Raw genomic sequence first — 17,871 nt, 5'->3', positions numbered from 1 at the left:
GGGGGGGGGGGGGGGGCCGCTACTAATTCTCAGGCTGTTATTAGCGAATGAGGGGGGGCAGGGGATAGGTCATCTCGCGCCAATCTTTGCGAATTTTGATAGGAATCTCGAAATCCTGCATTCTCACCGAAATTATCGCACTGTTTTGACGATTCGCCCGATACTCGTTTCTCACTCCTCCGATAAATGGACGGAGTTGAATGAACCTCGGATTCAGTTATTGTCACAACCGACGGGATAATAACATTACGCCGACCGGCAGATAAAAATAATGTTGCGTAACCCGAGCGATTTCGCGCTCGCCCGAGGACGCGGGCGAATATATGCACATGCCTTCCTCCCCCCCTCCCCCTCCCGCCAGCGTTATTTACGTTTTCATTCACGCACATCTTCCTGCTGCGTGTGTTCGTGACTGGTCCGTGAGAGAGAAAGAGAGAGATATGCCGATCGGATCGGACCTTTCTATACACACATTCACGTAGCATATCGCTGAAGCTCAGCGCGTTTCTATCGAACGGATTAACTCCGTCGTGCGCGATAACGTAAACACTTTGACTTCGGTGACAATGGATTGTACGAATCAAACCGGCGGCGTTCCCAATTCGCACCAACTTGGGTCGACTCGAACGTATCTTGTGTCCGAAACGGAATTTCTCTGCTAGATGCGTGTTTCGAACCGAAATTTAATAACCAGACGCAAGTCAGCGATCTGAGAACATTAAAGAGAATCCTAGAGTGTCTGTTTTATTGATTATTTTTTAAATAAGTATGCTTCTAATTGCTCAAATTTAAAAAGTCTCTTTCCATAATTAAATCCATCCACTTTATACAAAAAAATTAAAAAGTTAGAAAATTATATTACTGAGGTAATATTTTTCACAATAAATTCGCATTTAGATTTTTACTCCATATAAAAAATTTTTATTAACATATAAAATTTAATATTTTTGTTAAAGATACTTATTAGCATAAAAAAATTATTAAATTGCTTGTACAATTTAGTAAGTGATATTTTCTGATTCTGCTCATGAATACGTTTTAAGGACAAAAACGATTTCGGCGCGCGATATGCAGTCAGAATGTAAATAAATTCACACAAGAAATATCATATATATTTAAGTATTAAAACCTTATTAAGACTTAAGATTAATTAGATATATTCTCATCGGTCTAAATTTGTATATTTAGAAAATTACAGTTTTTTTTATCGGCATTTACTTGTAATATTCGCTTTATATGAAAGTTTTGTATTTTGTACGTATAAAATAATCTTGATTTGGACTAAAGATTACAAACTGAGTTGTTCTTAGAATTAGGTTTAAACACCTAAATACAGAATTGCAAAATTAAAAATCAGAGAATTATTAGGAAAATTGAAAACAATAACGAAAATTGTAAAAATCAGGGAATTTAGCAAAATTGTTTAAAAAATCAAAATTCGTAACTTTAAACAAGTTTTTAGTATACGTACGTACATCACATTTAACAGCAATTTTGGAATATTATCAATTTAACAATTAAAAATGCCAGCTGTGTTGGCAATATTAATAATAATAATTTACATACATTGTGCTGTGTTAAATTAATCTCTCAATAAAATATTTAACGGTTCATAAATTAGGGCAAAAATACAGAAAATTTCAAAATGTTATTGAATGTCAGGGAAAATCATGAAATTTCCTATGGAAATCAGGAAAAAATTATAGAATCTTAGAATAAGGAATTTGTGACAATCCTGTAATATGAAAAATTAGAAAATTTCTGTGCATATTATTGATGTAGTCTCTAAATTTCTTGGAGCGAAATCTAACTTCACAAGAGTTAAAAAATACTGTCATTGTTGAAAGAGTGAAAAATTTGCACTCTTGAATAACAGTGGCAGATTCGTACTCTTTTTTTTTTGGAGTAAAATTTCACATTTTTGGAGAGTTCACTCCACACAAAAGAGGAGTGATATTTCTTTCCTTTGGATATATAAATCTTACTCCAAAAAGGAGTGAAAATCTACCACTCTTCGAGAATGTAAATTTTACGCTCTTCTTCAATAGTGGCGGTATTTTAACTCTTTTGGAGTGAGATTTCACTCAATAAATTAGAGAGTAGGAGTGTATAGTGATGTATTAATGACGTACAAATTGCACGTGTGTGTAGGTCCTGCTGAATCGGTAAAACAGACGAGTTTTATAGGATTCTTTCCCCCTTCCTTTAACGATCACTTTTAATTTCGTTCGACTGATAAGAAGGAGCCATTCGAATCAAACGCGCCAAAGACCGAGTGAGAGCTTTCGCTTTTCGTTATCAAAAAGTAAAGATAACGAATCTTATATACACATATATGAAGATTTAAATCTACATTTCCGCGTTTGGCGTTGATTGTTTGAATATTCGTGTACATTTTTATTTCGGAGCGCGAATCGGATAGTCGTATTTAACGTTAAATAATTGGTGTCTCTCTCTCTCTCTCTGTATATCGAGGATATTTTAAACGTTTTTACTTTTATCGTTCGTTTTTATCGCGCTCTGCACTTCATTCGTGCGGATTTTTGTCAATCCTGCGATCTAGATGGTATATATGTATTTTCTCCCTTTCTTTTTCTCTCTCTCTCTCTCTCTCTCTCTCTACATAAAATTAATGGGACATGGGAAGGTTTATTTTATTTTTGCATAAAGAGAACACACAACGAGATTCGTATAGACACACGAATCTCGGTGCTCGGGCTTTACTGGGGCACACAAATTCGCCGATCGAAAATTGCCGAAGTTGTACGACGCTCGCCGACCGCTTGTCGCGCCACGATTTTTGCGTTTTTGTGTGCGTGTGCGTGTGTGTGTATGTTATGTGTGAGTGAGTCTCCGAAAGCGTACGATATCATATATCCTATCTAACACACGAGACGATCTATGTGCTATACATTCGATGGATTCGGAACGGCGGTGAAGTTGACAACTCCACAATTCTGAACATTCGCGATCCATCAGCTACATTCAAAGTAATGAGAACGCGGAGGCGGGGGTGGAGGGGGGAGGGAAAAAAAGAGAAAATCTTTCTCGGAGGAAACTGGAAAAAGATAAACACGCTGTGAAAACGTAGAATGTTTAACGGGAATTAACATTATTAGCGAGAATAGATAGTAGAGTACTGATTATATATACGGGGAATATATCGACTTCGGATAGAGTTCCCGAGAGCGGAGGCCAGGGCTTTTGGGAACGATTCGCTGGCGTATACGGTATACCGAGGCACGGCGGGAACGGCCGAGCGGCGACGAACGCTTGCCGCGCCACGAAAGAACGCCCTCCGACCGCCGAGCGACGGCGAGCCAGCTTAGCTAGACGCGGAAATCTGTAAACCGAGAGATCTCGACGACGACGACGACGAGCGAGCGACCCCGATAAAAAGGATCGCTTCTTGCTCTCAACGTATTTCGCATCGCGCGCTACCTGCGCGTTCTCTGTCGCGCACGTTACTGTACGTTTCAAGGTTCCAAGTCGCGCGGATTATAACCTGCTTGACGCGTGGACGCGCGCACGCACGCACGCACGCAGGCAGGCAGGCAGCGAGCGCGAATAGAGGGACGATGATTACGACGACGCGACGATACTGTACTACTACGTAACTCTACGTGTCTCTTTCCAAGTTCCATCAGCCTTCGATTACCGTGACACGGAGCTCTTTGGCAGACTTATTGACACAACATGCGACGCTCGCGGAGAACGAGGTGGCACGCACACGACAGCAAAACGACGGCGTTGGCGGAATAAAAACGTCGCGAGAGAGAGAGAGAGAGAGAGAGAGAGAGAGAGAGACAGATAAAAAGAGCGCGCGCGTCCTCCGACGCGCAGAAAGGGGAGCGGACACAACCGGGAACGAACCATGCCCGCGTTTAACCGATATATACGATTGTTTACCGATAATTCCCTGATTCTCGCTCGTAGAAAATTCTCTCCTCTCGGAGAACACTGTCCTCCGCTTCGCGCGTACGTTACTCCTCGCGGTTCGACAGACATGTGAAAGCGCGACTCCGCACACGGTGCGAAATACGTTTCCGCTTCTCTTATTGTTTCTCTCTCTCTCTCTCTCTCGCTCTCTCTTCCTTTTCCTCCGCCTCCGGTTGGTCCTCGTCGTGCTTTAAGTGGAGAGCCGGGTAACGCCTCTCCTTCGATCTCTCGCGTCATGCCCGAGAGTCCTTGTGTCGGACGGCCTATGTACCGTACATTCGCTCGTACGCCCGAGGAAGTGTTTAATCGCCATCCGCACGGAGCAACTATACGCGGCCTGTGGTAGGTGTAATGATGTGCCTGAATTTTCTTTCGTTCCTCTCTCGGCCTCCCTCCGCCTCGCTTCCCCTCGCCGCTCGCGCTATCACCCTCTCTCTCTCTCTCTCGGTCGCTCGCTCGTCCCATCCCTACCCACCGTCTCTATACTCTAACCGTCTCTCTCTCCGATCTCTATAGCTCTCCTCGTCACCGTTCCACTCTCTTTCTCCTTCCCTCCTCTCGCCCTGCCCGGCCCCTTCTCTACCCTGAATGCACGCACACGCGCGCGTATTCACGCACACGCAGCGGGCCATCGCCGCTCGTTGTGTGTGCCGCTGTTGTGTGCCGATGCCTCGTTGTGACGGACGACCCGTACGAAGTGCGTGTACACGCGAGCACATGCACACACCGATTTCGACCGTGGAGTACAACACACGGGTTGTTGTGTGCGCTCCGTGGACTGTGGCCGAGAACGACGCGCCGCGTGCCATCGCGTTGCGACGACAACGACGGCAAACGATCGTAGGCAGGATCGTTCCGCCTCGTACCGCTCGCTATGCGGGATAGTGTGTGACAAGAACGAGCGTTCGTGCGCGAGATTATACTAACCGCCGCGCGCGCGGACTCGAATAACATGGGCGACATCGCCGTTGCTGGGTTCTCGCTTCGTTTCGCGCCGCTTCGGACGACCGTCGTCGTCATCGCTGCCGCCACCGCCGCCGCCGCCACCACCGCCGCCGCCGCCGCCGCCGTCATCGCCGTCACCGTCAGTATCGACGTCGATTGATTTTCGGAGACGAGGAACACGCGATACTCCGCCGCTCCACCAACGTCCGAGTCGCACGAGAGCACGCCCGACGACGTCGGATCGCCCGCGCCGCGTCGCCGTCGTCCGTAGCCACGAAGGCGGCGCGAATCGCACTAAACGGAACCGCCGTCGTAGCAGCAGGGAGGTGAACTCACGCGTGTGACTTCTCATCGAGTCGGTCTCTCGTACTACAGCTAACAACTCACTTAGCTAATGTGATCTCTTCGTCGTGACTCTCTCTCTTGAGACTCTGCGGAGTCCTCGCTGATCGAACTCGTGTGTCTCGTCCGAGCCGCGATTGTCAACTGTTTACGTCAAGAACGTATCCGTATCTTGTATTTTTAACTAGTGCCCGCTATCGCAGGGACTGAATATTTGTGATGGTTCTTCTACAGTGAGAACGTTCACTATTGTGCTGACCTACTTCAAAAAAATTACCACCGATATTTGCCGACAAATCACATGATGTATGAATTTGGGATAGTCGTGTGAAAAGTATTACACCAAATGTGTCTTCTTATCAGCTGTTTTAAAATTACGCCTAGTTTATTTATCATAAACTAACTGTATAGTAAAACCGTGAAACTTGAATTAAATGAGAGAGATGGAGCTTGCTCCAAAATTTATCACATTTTATCTCTATTTGTATTGTATATTTTTTTTCTTGTATTCTTAAGTAATCTCTTTTTTATTATTGCAACTTGTTATTCTACGGTTTCACTTGGATTGCAGGAATTATCAGGACAGAATAGTAACGACAGTTCGAATGGACCAGCTTGTCCAGGGACACCGAACTCTCAGGGGATGAGACCTACCCCGTCACCTACAGGATCCACAGGTTCTCGCTCGATGTCCCCTGCTGTTGGTCGGTCTTTTTTACGTCTGTCTCTCTTTTCACTCGCATTTGTATTTAATAATAGAATTTCTAATTACAGATTGCTCTATACAGGATATCCCAGAGTTTACAGAAACGTTTATATTTGATGTGAAGATTTAAAGTTGATTGACTTTTATAAAAAGAAAATGTTTTCAACTTCTCATTGACTTTTTAATATATCTGGGATGCTCTGTATAGTACGCTCAATGTATCCAAACTCATGTTTGTGTTTTTGTTTTCTTAATAACGATATTGAAGAAGTGTAACTTGGATGTTATATAAGAGTTTATCTACTATCGTCTTTTTCTTTCTTTTTCTTTTCTTGCATTGTATAATGTTGGAGTACCTCTCTGAAAATTTATTCTTGAATGTACAGGCCAACAAAACGTTCAGATGCCTCCACGTCCGTCGAGTAGCCAGTCGGATAGTAGTGGGCCAGCACCGCGCATGAGTCACTCTCCTATGACCACTCAAGGTACAAATTCTGTTTTTTCTGCTTTTGGATACGTTTGAGCAGCGCTATTTATGTCATTCTATCTTCTTCGTTTATTAAAAGTAAAACAAGGATAGAATGACACAAATAACATTAATAACGTCTACCCGAACGCATACCTCTATAATCATTCTTTTATTGCGAGATTTATTTATTTATTGTGCAAATTGTTACATTAAAATCGATAATAATAAGGTGAAACAATCACTGATTTTAGGAGCGTACCAACAACCATTGGGTCCTTCACCACATATGCATAGCTACAAAATGAATAGCACTGGTCCTGGTGTAGTGCAACCGGGACCTGGTTCGACGGCTCTCGGTGGGATTAGTCCAATGGGTGGTGGAATGGGTTATGCAGCTGGTGGAACAGCTGCGGGTCAGCCTGGAGGTTATCATGCACAATCTACGTATCCACCTCCTCGTCCTCATATGCAGTTTCCACAGGGATATCCAACGCCTGCGAACTCGCAACCGCCACCCAACAATCAGTATCAGCCTCCCAACAGACCTAACAACTTAGTACAATATCCACCGTACACGGTAATAAACGTTTAATTTAATCGACAATACATAGCAATGATTTATTTCATTGTTGTATTAATCGAAGCTAACGTTCTTGTTTTTTTCAGCATAAAATGGGCTTTAATAGTGTACCGCCGGGAATGCCACCGAGTCCGGGACCGCCGCAAGTTTATGGTGCTGGTGGTGCTACCGCGATGGTACCGCCAGGCGCTCCAGGAGTAGTACCTGTCATTGGTAATATGGGACCGCCGGCGAGCTCGATGGGTCCGCCACCACCGTCTCCTAATCACATAAGTAATCAACCACCACCGCCTACTAGCTCGGCGGTACCACATTTACATACGCCGGCAGCTACACCGCCTCTCAACCACGAGGGTAGTCCAATGCCACCGCCGAGTACAACACCGAATTCACACCCCGCGTCAGCACCAACCCCTACCAGCCACAATTCTGCAGATCTCACGGCTGAGACTTCCAACGACAGCGGTATAACTACGACTGCTTCAGGTGAGTGAAAATGTCTTAAATCAAGTGGACTTTCTCTTTTTATTGTTGTTTGCGTACAAATGAATAGCAAAATTGCATGTTTTATGCGTAGGTACGTCAGCTATAAATGTCATATCTACTTCGAGTGGTACTGTGACGTCTGTAATAACAACAGGTCCAGACGGTACGTCTTTGGATGAAGGTTCGCAGCAGTCAACGTTATCTAATGCATCAGCTGGTTAGTATTATATATAATTATTATTTCTAAATCTGTTCTTTGTCCGTGAAATTTAATCTTGTAAAACTCGGGCCATATGGGAGTACAGTTATCTTAGCAAAATATATTTATAAATAGCATCTGGTGAAGATCCAGCATTTACACCAAAAGTGCGGAAAGAAATGATAGGAGGATACCATAGCCATCCTGCGACACCACAGAGCACTGTTCCGTCTCCTGGCGCTGCTAGCATTAATTCGATTCACGAGGAATATTCTGACATGAACAGCCCTGGTTGGCCACGTACTCCTGCTAGTCCTGTACGTATTTTCCACACTTTTACGCGTGATACGCATTCTAATGTACTAATTAATTAGCAGTTAACTGATTACCACAGATGAAGTTTAAATGCAATATATTATTTGCATTTTCAATATTTTAATATTTTACAGGTGTTTAACAGTCATGTGCCTCAAGACCCATACAGATCTAAGGTTATTGTTTTTTCACTACAAATATTTGTTATATCGTCGAGATGTCATTCCCCTTTTGCACTCCACGCTTTAGACATTTTTACTTTACACTAACTTTTCTTGCTTGGCACATGCATATTATATTAATCTCGCAGATCATAATGCCATATTCATAAAAACTACGTTAAGTATATTATTATTTTAATACTTAATATAGTTGTAATAACCTAATTTCTAATTTGTATATTAATATTTTAAAGTATATCATTCATCCTGATATTACTAATGTAACATTTTTCTTGGGCAGACAATCATAACAGCACAATAATTAACTATTTCTTTTACAAGATTGCAAAAGAATTATATAATAATATAACCTACGCTTTAGAAAGTAATATAATCGTACAAATATTACACAGATTGTATTAGATAAATTGTTGCAGCAATCTTATGATGTTATGTGGATGATTTATCCACATGTATTGACGCAAGATATATTGACGCTTATTTTTGTACTCACAATGAATATTTTACAAGTGTTTTCTGTTTTATTTCTCCGCATAATAACAGAAAATTTACTTAATAATGATTATCGTATGCATTAAATTGCTGAACTGCATATTATGTATTGCTCCGGTTTATTTAATTTCTAACAGATATTAAATAAATTTTTTTTTTTTTAAACATACGTTGAGAGGAAGAAATAGTTATCAAAATCTTTGAGAATTACTAATATTTTTTATTTATTAACTGTGGATTTATCTGATAAAAATGTACGCTTTATTAGTGATAGGAATGAAGATTATCTTAACTGGTGTTAATTAAAAATGTTTACCAAATGGAGAAAAGAGATATATAAAAACTATGTTTATGCATGTTAGATACTATAATTGCTACAATTGGGATTACGCAGCTTTGCAAGAATAATAATCGTCCTATGTTTTAGTTAGATCGATAATATATGATAAGACATTTCTGTCGAATTTATGTGTTAATAAAATTCCATACAAGATTTTTATACAAGAATATGCTAAAGAAACATAATAATTGCGACTTTCAGAAGACAGATAGTCTGGCAAAGTTATACGAAATGGACGAATCGCTAGAACGAAGAAGCTGGCTGGATAAGCTAGTCAACTTCATGGAAGAACGAAGATCACCGATCACCAGCTGTCCTACCATCTCCAAGAACCCCCTCGATCTATTTCGGCTTTACCTCTACGTGAAGGAGAGGGGGGGCTTCATGGAGGTATGCAAGGTGCAGTGTAGTTCCATCTAGCCCTTGGTGTCTTACATAGTTTTTGTATCGTTTTTATGTATTTTTACATTCTTTACTTGTTCTGCACACTGTACATTTTTGAGGTGTCTTGTTGATCACTCCTTGCTATTGGTGCTTGATGATTCAAAGTATTTCTAAAGTTTGCATCAAGCAAAACTTTGATAAAACTTTGATAATTTATCAGAGTTTAAGTTTGAAATTGAAATAATTTGTGTGAGGAACACCTCAGAATACGCTTTGTTTTTACGTCTAGTTGAATTGTGCATGATGTACGTGTATAGTTGTATTATTTTTGCTATCAGTATCCCTTTCTCATAATCTGTGTCTAAATATTAGGAAAGAAAAGAAAAAGAAATGCTTAACATATCTTTTCTTGAAGTAGTTGTTCAACAGTCGAATATGGAAACACCCTGATCTACAAACCTTGGTGCTATATGGAATTATTCTAATAATCACACAGCGAAGATAAACTTTTAATGTCGAAATATTACGATAACGGTAATCGTTCCGATTGTACTCTGTGTATTTCTCTCATCTTTTTTTTATTTATTTATTTTTTTAATACTTGCATGCATTTAGAGATTTCGCCGATCCATATCATTTTTTTTGTGACTGGTATCTCAGGTTACAAAACGTCGGCGATGCCTTTTATATTATTACGTTTCTTTTGGACATGCAGATTTTTTGTCTGTGTTTGAAATTCGACATAAAATTCTTTTTTCGCGAGCATAGTAAAGAATGTCTATGTGTAATTTCTTTCTGTAGGTGACGAAAAACAAGACGTGGAAAGATATAGCTGGTCTGTTGGGAATCGGTGCTAGCAGTAGCGCTGCTTACACTTTGCGCAAGCATTATACGAAACATCTGCTGGCATATGAGTGCCACTTCGATCGTGGCGGTGTGGATCCGCAACCCATTATTAATCAGGTCGAAGCGGGTTCAAAGAAGAAGGGATCTAAGGGAACTGCTTCCGTACCATCGCCGGGTATGAACTATATACACACGCGCGCACAATTTAATTATAATATTGTAGAAAAATATTCGAGATTAATAATAAAAAATCTTGTGTATAGGCCTCCCTACGCGGTCAGTAATACTGAATCAGTATTACTGACAGTATGCATTAGTTTTTACAATCTTATACGATCAGGTATTATTGATAATATTTCACTTCAGTTTGATTTGACGTATATTTTTATCTATGGCGACATGGATCTTAAGGAAAAAAAAAGCATGTATTTAAATCCAAATCATTGTCAGTATTCTACGTCAATCCATTAATATTAACCACGCACAATCAATAATATTGTCAATATTCGTTGATACTGACAGTATTACTGATCGTGTACAGAGGCCTTAAATGTCTGGACGTAGATACCTTAATATTGCGTGAATTAATTAATTAATGAAAATTAATTAACTTGGGAAAACTAGGCTTTTTACTCTTTTTGAGTAATCCTTGAATTATCCTTGAATTGACTAGCCAGATACCGCTGGATACCCTGATAATAATTCTGCTATTCTCAAAAATATTATTTGCTTGTACAAAGTTTTCTTATATCAAAAAACTTCTCAACTAAAAAACAATTCGTTCTCGCAGGTTCTTCCAATTCTCAAGACTCCTTTCCCGCTGCTGGATCAAGCAATGCTTCTATGGACGGTTATGGAAGCTATCAGGGTAGTTACGCAGGCGGCACACCCGGTGGTCCATCGTCAGAATATACGCCGCCACCGCCTAGGCCACCCAGCCAAAGCAGCGCACCCTCTGCTCATCAAGGTACATTTCTCACAGTTTGCATTTTCTTAGTTATTTATATCTCTATTGTAGTGCTATACATACTATCGAATACGTTTATTGTGATTTTTATCATTAAACGTTATCAAAAATTTTATGACAATTTTATTTTTAAAGGGATACAACAAGGCACTTACCAAAACACGGGCTCCTATCAGAACTATCCGCAAGAGCAGTACATTCGGCCGCAGGGAAACGCGATGTCTCAACAAGCAGAGTTCAATCAACCATACTCTCCCAGATCACATTATCCTCCATACGTACCGGATGTCGACAGGTGAGAGATAGGCAATCATCATCCGACATGTCTCTCGTTTCAATAATGTTCCGCGGAGAAAAACATTCATATTCATTTTTGTTGCGTACAGGGGATACCCGGGTGGTAACATGCCGCCGAACAACGCTACTGGACAGGATATGTACAACAGATACACAAGCGGTCAACAGGGTCCCGCTAGTTATCCCACGGCAACACCTCCTAACGCGCGGACCAACAGCTATCCTGCGGGACCGCAGCCTCATCCGGCCACTGTGCAACAGCAAACGGCGACTAGCCAGCCTTCCTCGCCCTCACAACCACCAACTGTGTCGTCATACTCGTGTCCACAAGACTACTATCGACAGGAACAAGTAATACTCGATGTTTTTATATTAATTACATAAAATGATAAAATTAACAATCTTTCAATATCTATCATTGTGTTGCAGAGTGGATACGGAGCGCCTGCTGGAACTCAAATATATACTGCAAGCGGATCGGCTAACAAGAACATGCCACCACCCCCTCCAGGTCCCACTCAACCTAGACGCCACCCAGATTTTGCCAAAGACCAACAGTATCCCCAGTATAATCAACAACGACCAGCGTATCCAGGTGAGATACTTAAATGTTGATAATCATGTATTACTATTTCAGAAGTTTTGTAAGCTAAGTGAATATTTTGATCTTGATTATATGCTATTTCTTGCTGCAGGATGGCCAAATACAACTAATCAGTACAATAGTAATAGTGGAAACAATAGGGTTCAATACCCAAGCCAGCAGGCACCATCACCATCACAACAACCACAACCACAGCCACCGCAACAAGTAACCCAAGTCGTTACCGCTGCCCCAACTGCTCCGGCAGTTGGCGGTATGGTGGCTAGTAGTCAACAATGGGCCAGTCAGCCATCGAATAGGTCTACACCTCAACCATCTCTAAATGCTATAGCGCATCCACCTCCACCGTGGGATCATCGCTACACGAATCAACCGTCCCCTTTGTATCCAGCACCTGGGAATCATCAGGTATGTACTTAATTCTTCTACAAACAATATTCTCGTAAGTTGATTTTAAAATAATCTAACACAATAACGAAAAATTTAACATGGTTTATAGTATTTGTTATAAATAACATTCCATACTTAGTATATTTTTTAATTAATTGCTTCGTTATTATAGTTATCGTTATCATTATCATAATTGTTTGGAACTATACTTTTTTGCGATTGTTTTGTTATCATAGTTATTGTTATCATTGTTATTGTCTAGAACTGTGTTTGTTTCGCGATATGTATCATTTCAATCGAACTGTTTCATAGATAAATGAATATCATATTATTTTGCACAGACTCAACTCGGAGTAAGTCCCATGATCAGCCAGCAACCGACGTCAAAGAGAGAAATGACATTCCCTCCTGACAGCGTAGAAGCGATCACGCCTCTTTTGTACAAGCGACGAAAACTGACACGCGCTGACGTGGCACCAGTAGAAGCTTGGCGCATCATGATGGCTTTGAGATCGGGTCTGCTCGCTGAGAGCTGCTGGGCCCTTGATGTATTAAACATTTTGTTATTCGATGACTCTTCTGTGAGTATATTTTTTGCTATCGTAATTATTTTAAAGAAAAAAATAATGATTATATAGAATTTTAATTCACATAAAATTAAAAGGATAAAATATACAATAAATGTGAAAGATGTGTGTGTGTACAACAATTTGTATTAACGAATCTTTCGTGCTACAATTTACATATACATTTTGAAAATCTAATAAACACGTACAAAATGTTCATAAATTTTCCGTTTATAGGTAAGTTATTTCGGATTGACACACCTACCCGGACTACTGGACGTTCTGCTGGAACACTTCTCGCGTTCTCTCTCCGACATGTTCGAATCATGTGTAAACGACGACGATCGCTATTGCCAGGCTGCAGATGGTCCGGAGGTAGACCTCGGTGCAGTAACGCGCCCAATCGATTCTGAAGATCGGACGAAATTGCTGTCGACATCGAATTATACGTATCTCTCGAGGAGAGGTCGCCCCGTTAAGATCGTCCCTCGGGATGACGATTTGTTCGTTTTGGACACCCGGAGGCCTTGGGATCATCAGGAGTGCGAATCGGAAACCGAGCCGTGGCAAGTCGACACGAACGCGACCAAATACATCGTCACGTGTTTTCAGTCAGAGATGGGCTCGGTGCCTTTCGCCCGTTTATTAAGGGACGAGAAACCGCCGTTGTTACAAAAGGAAGTTGACAGCACAGATTTGAAAGACGAAGCCAAAGCGGATAGCGTCGGTGGTGTCCACGAGACGCTAGACTTCACTCATAAGTCTGGTGAGCTTGGCGACAAGCAATCTAATAAAGACAGTGGCGAACGTAAGCAACAGCAACAGCTAGACAAGAAAAAGAAGACGAAAACTTTGAGTGACGTACTGTCGAGGATCAAGAAGGAACCTGTGGAGATGAACGATCTTACAAGGGAGCTGTTCGAGAAGAAGAACGACGGTTTTAAAAAGGATTGCGACAGCGAAGTGACGAAAGCAAACAATAATATGGGTGAACATTTTGGCAGTGATATGTCAAAGAACGACGAGGACTCGTTGCCGACGCAAAATGGACTGAATGAATCGGTAGCGACGGTTTCAGGCAACATCGATAACACCATTGATAAAACTGAGATCAAGACAGAAACAACGGACGAACATGAACTGATAACGACGAGAGACGATAGGGAGGGACCAAGATTACAAATAAGAGATCCGGCAGGTACGTTAAAACGACGGAGGATAAGTGACTACGAGGACGAAAGTTACTCAAGGGACGAAGCGAGTCTGTACCTGGTGACGGAAACGCAGGACAACCTGGCTCGTCGTTGCGTGTGCCTGTCGACAATTCTAAGGAATCTCACTTTCATCCCCGGCAATGAAGCGGAATTCGCGAAGAACGTTACGTTCCTCAGTCTACTAGGCAAGTTATTGCTGCTACATCACGAACATCCGATACGGGCGCAAAAGACACGTAATTATGATCGTGAAGAGGACGCGGATTTCGCAGACTCGTGTAGCAGTCTACAAGGCGAAGGTGAATGGTGGTGGGACTTCCTCCATCATGTTAGGGAGAACGTTCTCGTGATGGCCGCCAATATATCCGGCCATATGGATCTGAGCCAGCATCCGGAGGAAATCTCGCGGCCAGTGCTCGATGGCCTTCTTCATTGGGCCGTATGTCCGGCTGCGCATGGTCAGGATCCGTTTCCAACGGTCGGCCCGAATTCCTCGTTGTCGCCGCAGAGACTCGCGCTTGAGGCATTGTGCAAATTATGCGTGACCGAGTGCAACGTTGATCTGGTGGTGGCGACGCCGCCGTACTCACGATTACAGAGACTATGCTCGGTGCTGACTAGGCTCCTCTGTCGCAGCGAAGAACAAGTGCTGCGCGAGTTCGGCGTGAATCTATTGCACTTCCTGTCGGCCGCGGACAGTGGCGTCGCGCGTACCATCGCCCTACAAACGCCATGCGTTGCGCTGCTCGTCGCGTTCATCGAGCAGGCCGAGACAAGCGCACTCGGCGTCGCTAATCAGCACGGTCTCGCGGCTCTACGCGACAATCCCGAATCGATGGGTACCAGTCTTGACATGTTGCGACGTGCGGCCGGCACGCTGCTCAACCTCGCCAGGCATCCGGATAACCGAACTCTCCTTCTGCAGCACGAGTCCCGCCTGCTCGCCTTGGTGATGAGCCAGATCCTGGATCAGCAGGTCGCCGCGATAGTCGCGCGTGTGTTGTTCCAATGTTCGAGGGGCACGTAACTCTCTGTCGTCGGTCGGGACACTAGTACGCGATTCGCGCGGATTATTATTAACGGTGCCGACGGTGACGACAACAACGAGTAAAACGCACGTGACGACGACAATGTTATGGACGGCTATAGTGCGTTAAAAGGTGGACGTTGTGGGGAAAGCGGGAGATAGATGGATATATATGATGGAAAGAGACGAGGGAGAGTGACGAGGCGAGAAAGACTCGCGCGCGACGTGATAGAGTGCACGAGTGAAGGAACAAAAGTGCTGATTAAAAGCCATGGCAGCGCAGTTGTAGTTTTATATCGATTAAACAGGAAGTAAGAAAGTTTAATTATTGGTGTTAGCGTGTAGGTATACCCGATGCGATATCCGCCTTCTGGTATACCTTCCCCTTCGATGAATTGGAATAATATCGATAGTGTAAGATATTTCATAGTTAATGAAAGAAAGATACATACACATACACAAATACATATTAGAAAAACACGGATCGACATGCACACTATCCCATATCCACAGAGCATATGCACACACAACACAAGACACAAAATAACAAACACAGATACATGAATATATATGCGCGCGTGTAAACGCGAGTGTGTGGACATACACACAAAATACACACACACACACACACACACACACACACACACACACACACACACATATGCATACGCAGTAAAAAAAAAAAAAAGAAAATGGACTTTCAAGAGACAACGGTCAGCTGCATAATAATATATATACCAAGAATCATGTCGGCGAACCTTAATGGTGCGATGTGGAATGATATATCGGATGATATATATAAATATTAAACGATAATATAATGCAAATTTTTATATTTGCATGTTTTGTGCTGTAATTAGCGAGTAATTAAGATATTTTGTAGATAACACACTTCCATTTAAATCTTATTCGATTTTCGTGCTGCGGCTACAGTGGCGCAAATATACGTTTGCGGTTGTAAGGCCGCAAGAAGTCTCGATTTTAGAAGCACAGGCAGAAACTAGAACTGAAGAAAGACATTGCTAGAAGAGAAAAAATAATATACGTGTGATAAAGCCACTGATTGAGAGGAAAGAATAGCAGAAAGAAAGAGAGCGTGAAAGCGAGATGGAGAGAAGCAGCGAGGAAGCGTGCATGCGTGCGTACATGTTTATGTATTTGTGTATTGCGTGCATGCATGTATGTATCTATGTATGTATGTATATGTTTGAGCTGCAGAGAGAGAGAGGGAGAGAGACAGAGACAGAAGAAAGGATATAAAGAAAGAAAGGTTCGAGATAGAATGATGGGGACAGAGTTGCTATAGCACTCCTCTATTCTGAAATCGTCCGGACCGGACTGTATCCCTCTATTCTGGAAAACCACTTCCAATACTCGTATAGCGGAACACATGTTTTGTCTGTTCGTATTATGCCGTATGTTTCGCTTCTCTTATTCTACGTACGGTAACGCGGCAGAGTAATGATGCGCGCGTAAAAAAGAATGCGAAAAAGGAATTATATAATATTATATATACTATATGTAATTATATATATATTATACATGTTATAATAAATAGATTTATTACATATATATTTTATATATATATAATTCCTATATGATATATACGATATATATATATTTCACTTTACAGGGAAGGGATAAGCTGTTCCAGAATAGAGAGGGGTTCCAGAGTAAAGCGGTCTAGAGCACATGCCCACTTATACGTGCGCGCGAGAGATGCGTGTGTGAGGCGTGTGTGTGTCTAATATGATCGCACGAGTGCGATACGTGCATACGACGCGGCGCTTCGACAAAAAGGGGCCCACATATGTGCGCGTATTAATATAAAAGATGACTTTAGAGAGAGAAAGAGAGGTAAAGATGCGTGCGTATGTGTGCGCGTGTATGTATGCACGGAGGATGGGGGTGCCGGTAGAAAAAGGGGTGGGGATAGTGTCTGTGAAAAGAGAAAGAAAACAAATACAGCTTGCGAAGCTAACTAATTGATTAATTTAGATAGTCATTTAAATTTGCAGGAATTATTTGAATTTCTAAGAGATTTCACAGTTTCGGTAAATTTATTTCTTTTTTTGAATGGCTTCCTTTCGAACAAAGATTTGAAAGTAGAGAATTTAACTAATTGCAGTCTTTTTGGAATAAACATATTTATAAACGTAATTAAACGCCGTTGTGATAACAAAAAAGAAAATATAAAGAAAAAGGAACGGAGAGGCGGAAGATGAGGAAACATTGTAGGAGCAGATAAAAACAGATTCTGGGGGCGATAATGTAGAAACGAATATATTAAAAAGATAAAACAAGAGGATTTTTAAATTTAAGCTCGATCGTGCCATTAAACGATTCTAATGGGAATATATTTATAACCAAGATTTTATGCTTTTTCAAAGCGCGCATATACGTTATTGTAAAACTAACAAATACCGATTGTCAGCTTGCACATATTTTGACGATTCTTACGATACATACATCTACCTAATTGTAAAATCCCACTCTCACGACATTTATGCAGCAGTTAAAGAAACAGAGAAAAAGAGAGAGAGAGAGAGAGAGAGAGAGAGAGAGAGAGAGAGAGAGAGAG

At 41.8% G+C, this 17,871-nt stretch overlaps 1 protein-coding gene across 1 annotated transcript in view; it reads left to right on the top strand.

The window, feature by feature from the left end:
* The window catches only part of osa (trithorax group protein osa), a 21,051-nt gene extending 4,761 nt beyond the window's left edge, over positions 1 to 16,290 (top strand). Inside the window, 17 exon segments of the mRNA XM_018547427.1 lie at positions 5,798 to 5,930; positions 6,319 to 6,417; positions 6,653 to 6,978; positions 7,068 to 7,467; positions 7,559 to 7,684; positions 7,802 to 7,983; positions 8,116 to 8,157; positions 9,197 to 9,394; positions 10,181 to 10,400; positions 11,016 to 11,192; positions 11,328 to 11,487; positions 11,579 to 11,840; positions 11,919 to 12,084; positions 12,185 to 12,501; positions 12,825 to 13,064; positions 13,287 to 15,281; positions 15,283 to 16,290. Of these exon segments, the coding sequence (XP_018402929.1) occupies positions 5,798 to 5,930; positions 6,319 to 6,417; positions 6,653 to 6,978; positions 7,068 to 7,467; positions 7,559 to 7,684; positions 7,802 to 7,983; positions 8,116 to 8,157; positions 9,197 to 9,394; positions 10,181 to 10,400; positions 11,016 to 11,192; positions 11,328 to 11,487; positions 11,579 to 11,840; positions 11,919 to 12,084; positions 12,185 to 12,501; positions 12,825 to 13,064; positions 13,287 to 15,281; positions 15,283 to 15,420 (5,181 nt within the window). The 3' untranslated portion in view covers positions 15,421 to 16,290.
* The last annotated feature ends 1,581 nt before the right edge of the window (positions 16,291 to 17,871 follow it).

Source organism: Cyphomyrmex costatus, unplaced genomic scaffold, assembly GCF_001594065.2.
Source record: "Cyphomyrmex costatus isolate MS0001 unplaced genomic scaffold, Ccosl1.0 scaffold639, whole genome shotgun sequence".
In the NCBI taxonomy this organism is placed as follows: domain Eukaryota; kingdom Metazoa; phylum Arthropoda; class Insecta; order Hymenoptera; family Formicidae; genus Cyphomyrmex; species Cyphomyrmex costatus.
This window is presented reverse-complemented; position numbering and strand designations above follow the sequence as displayed.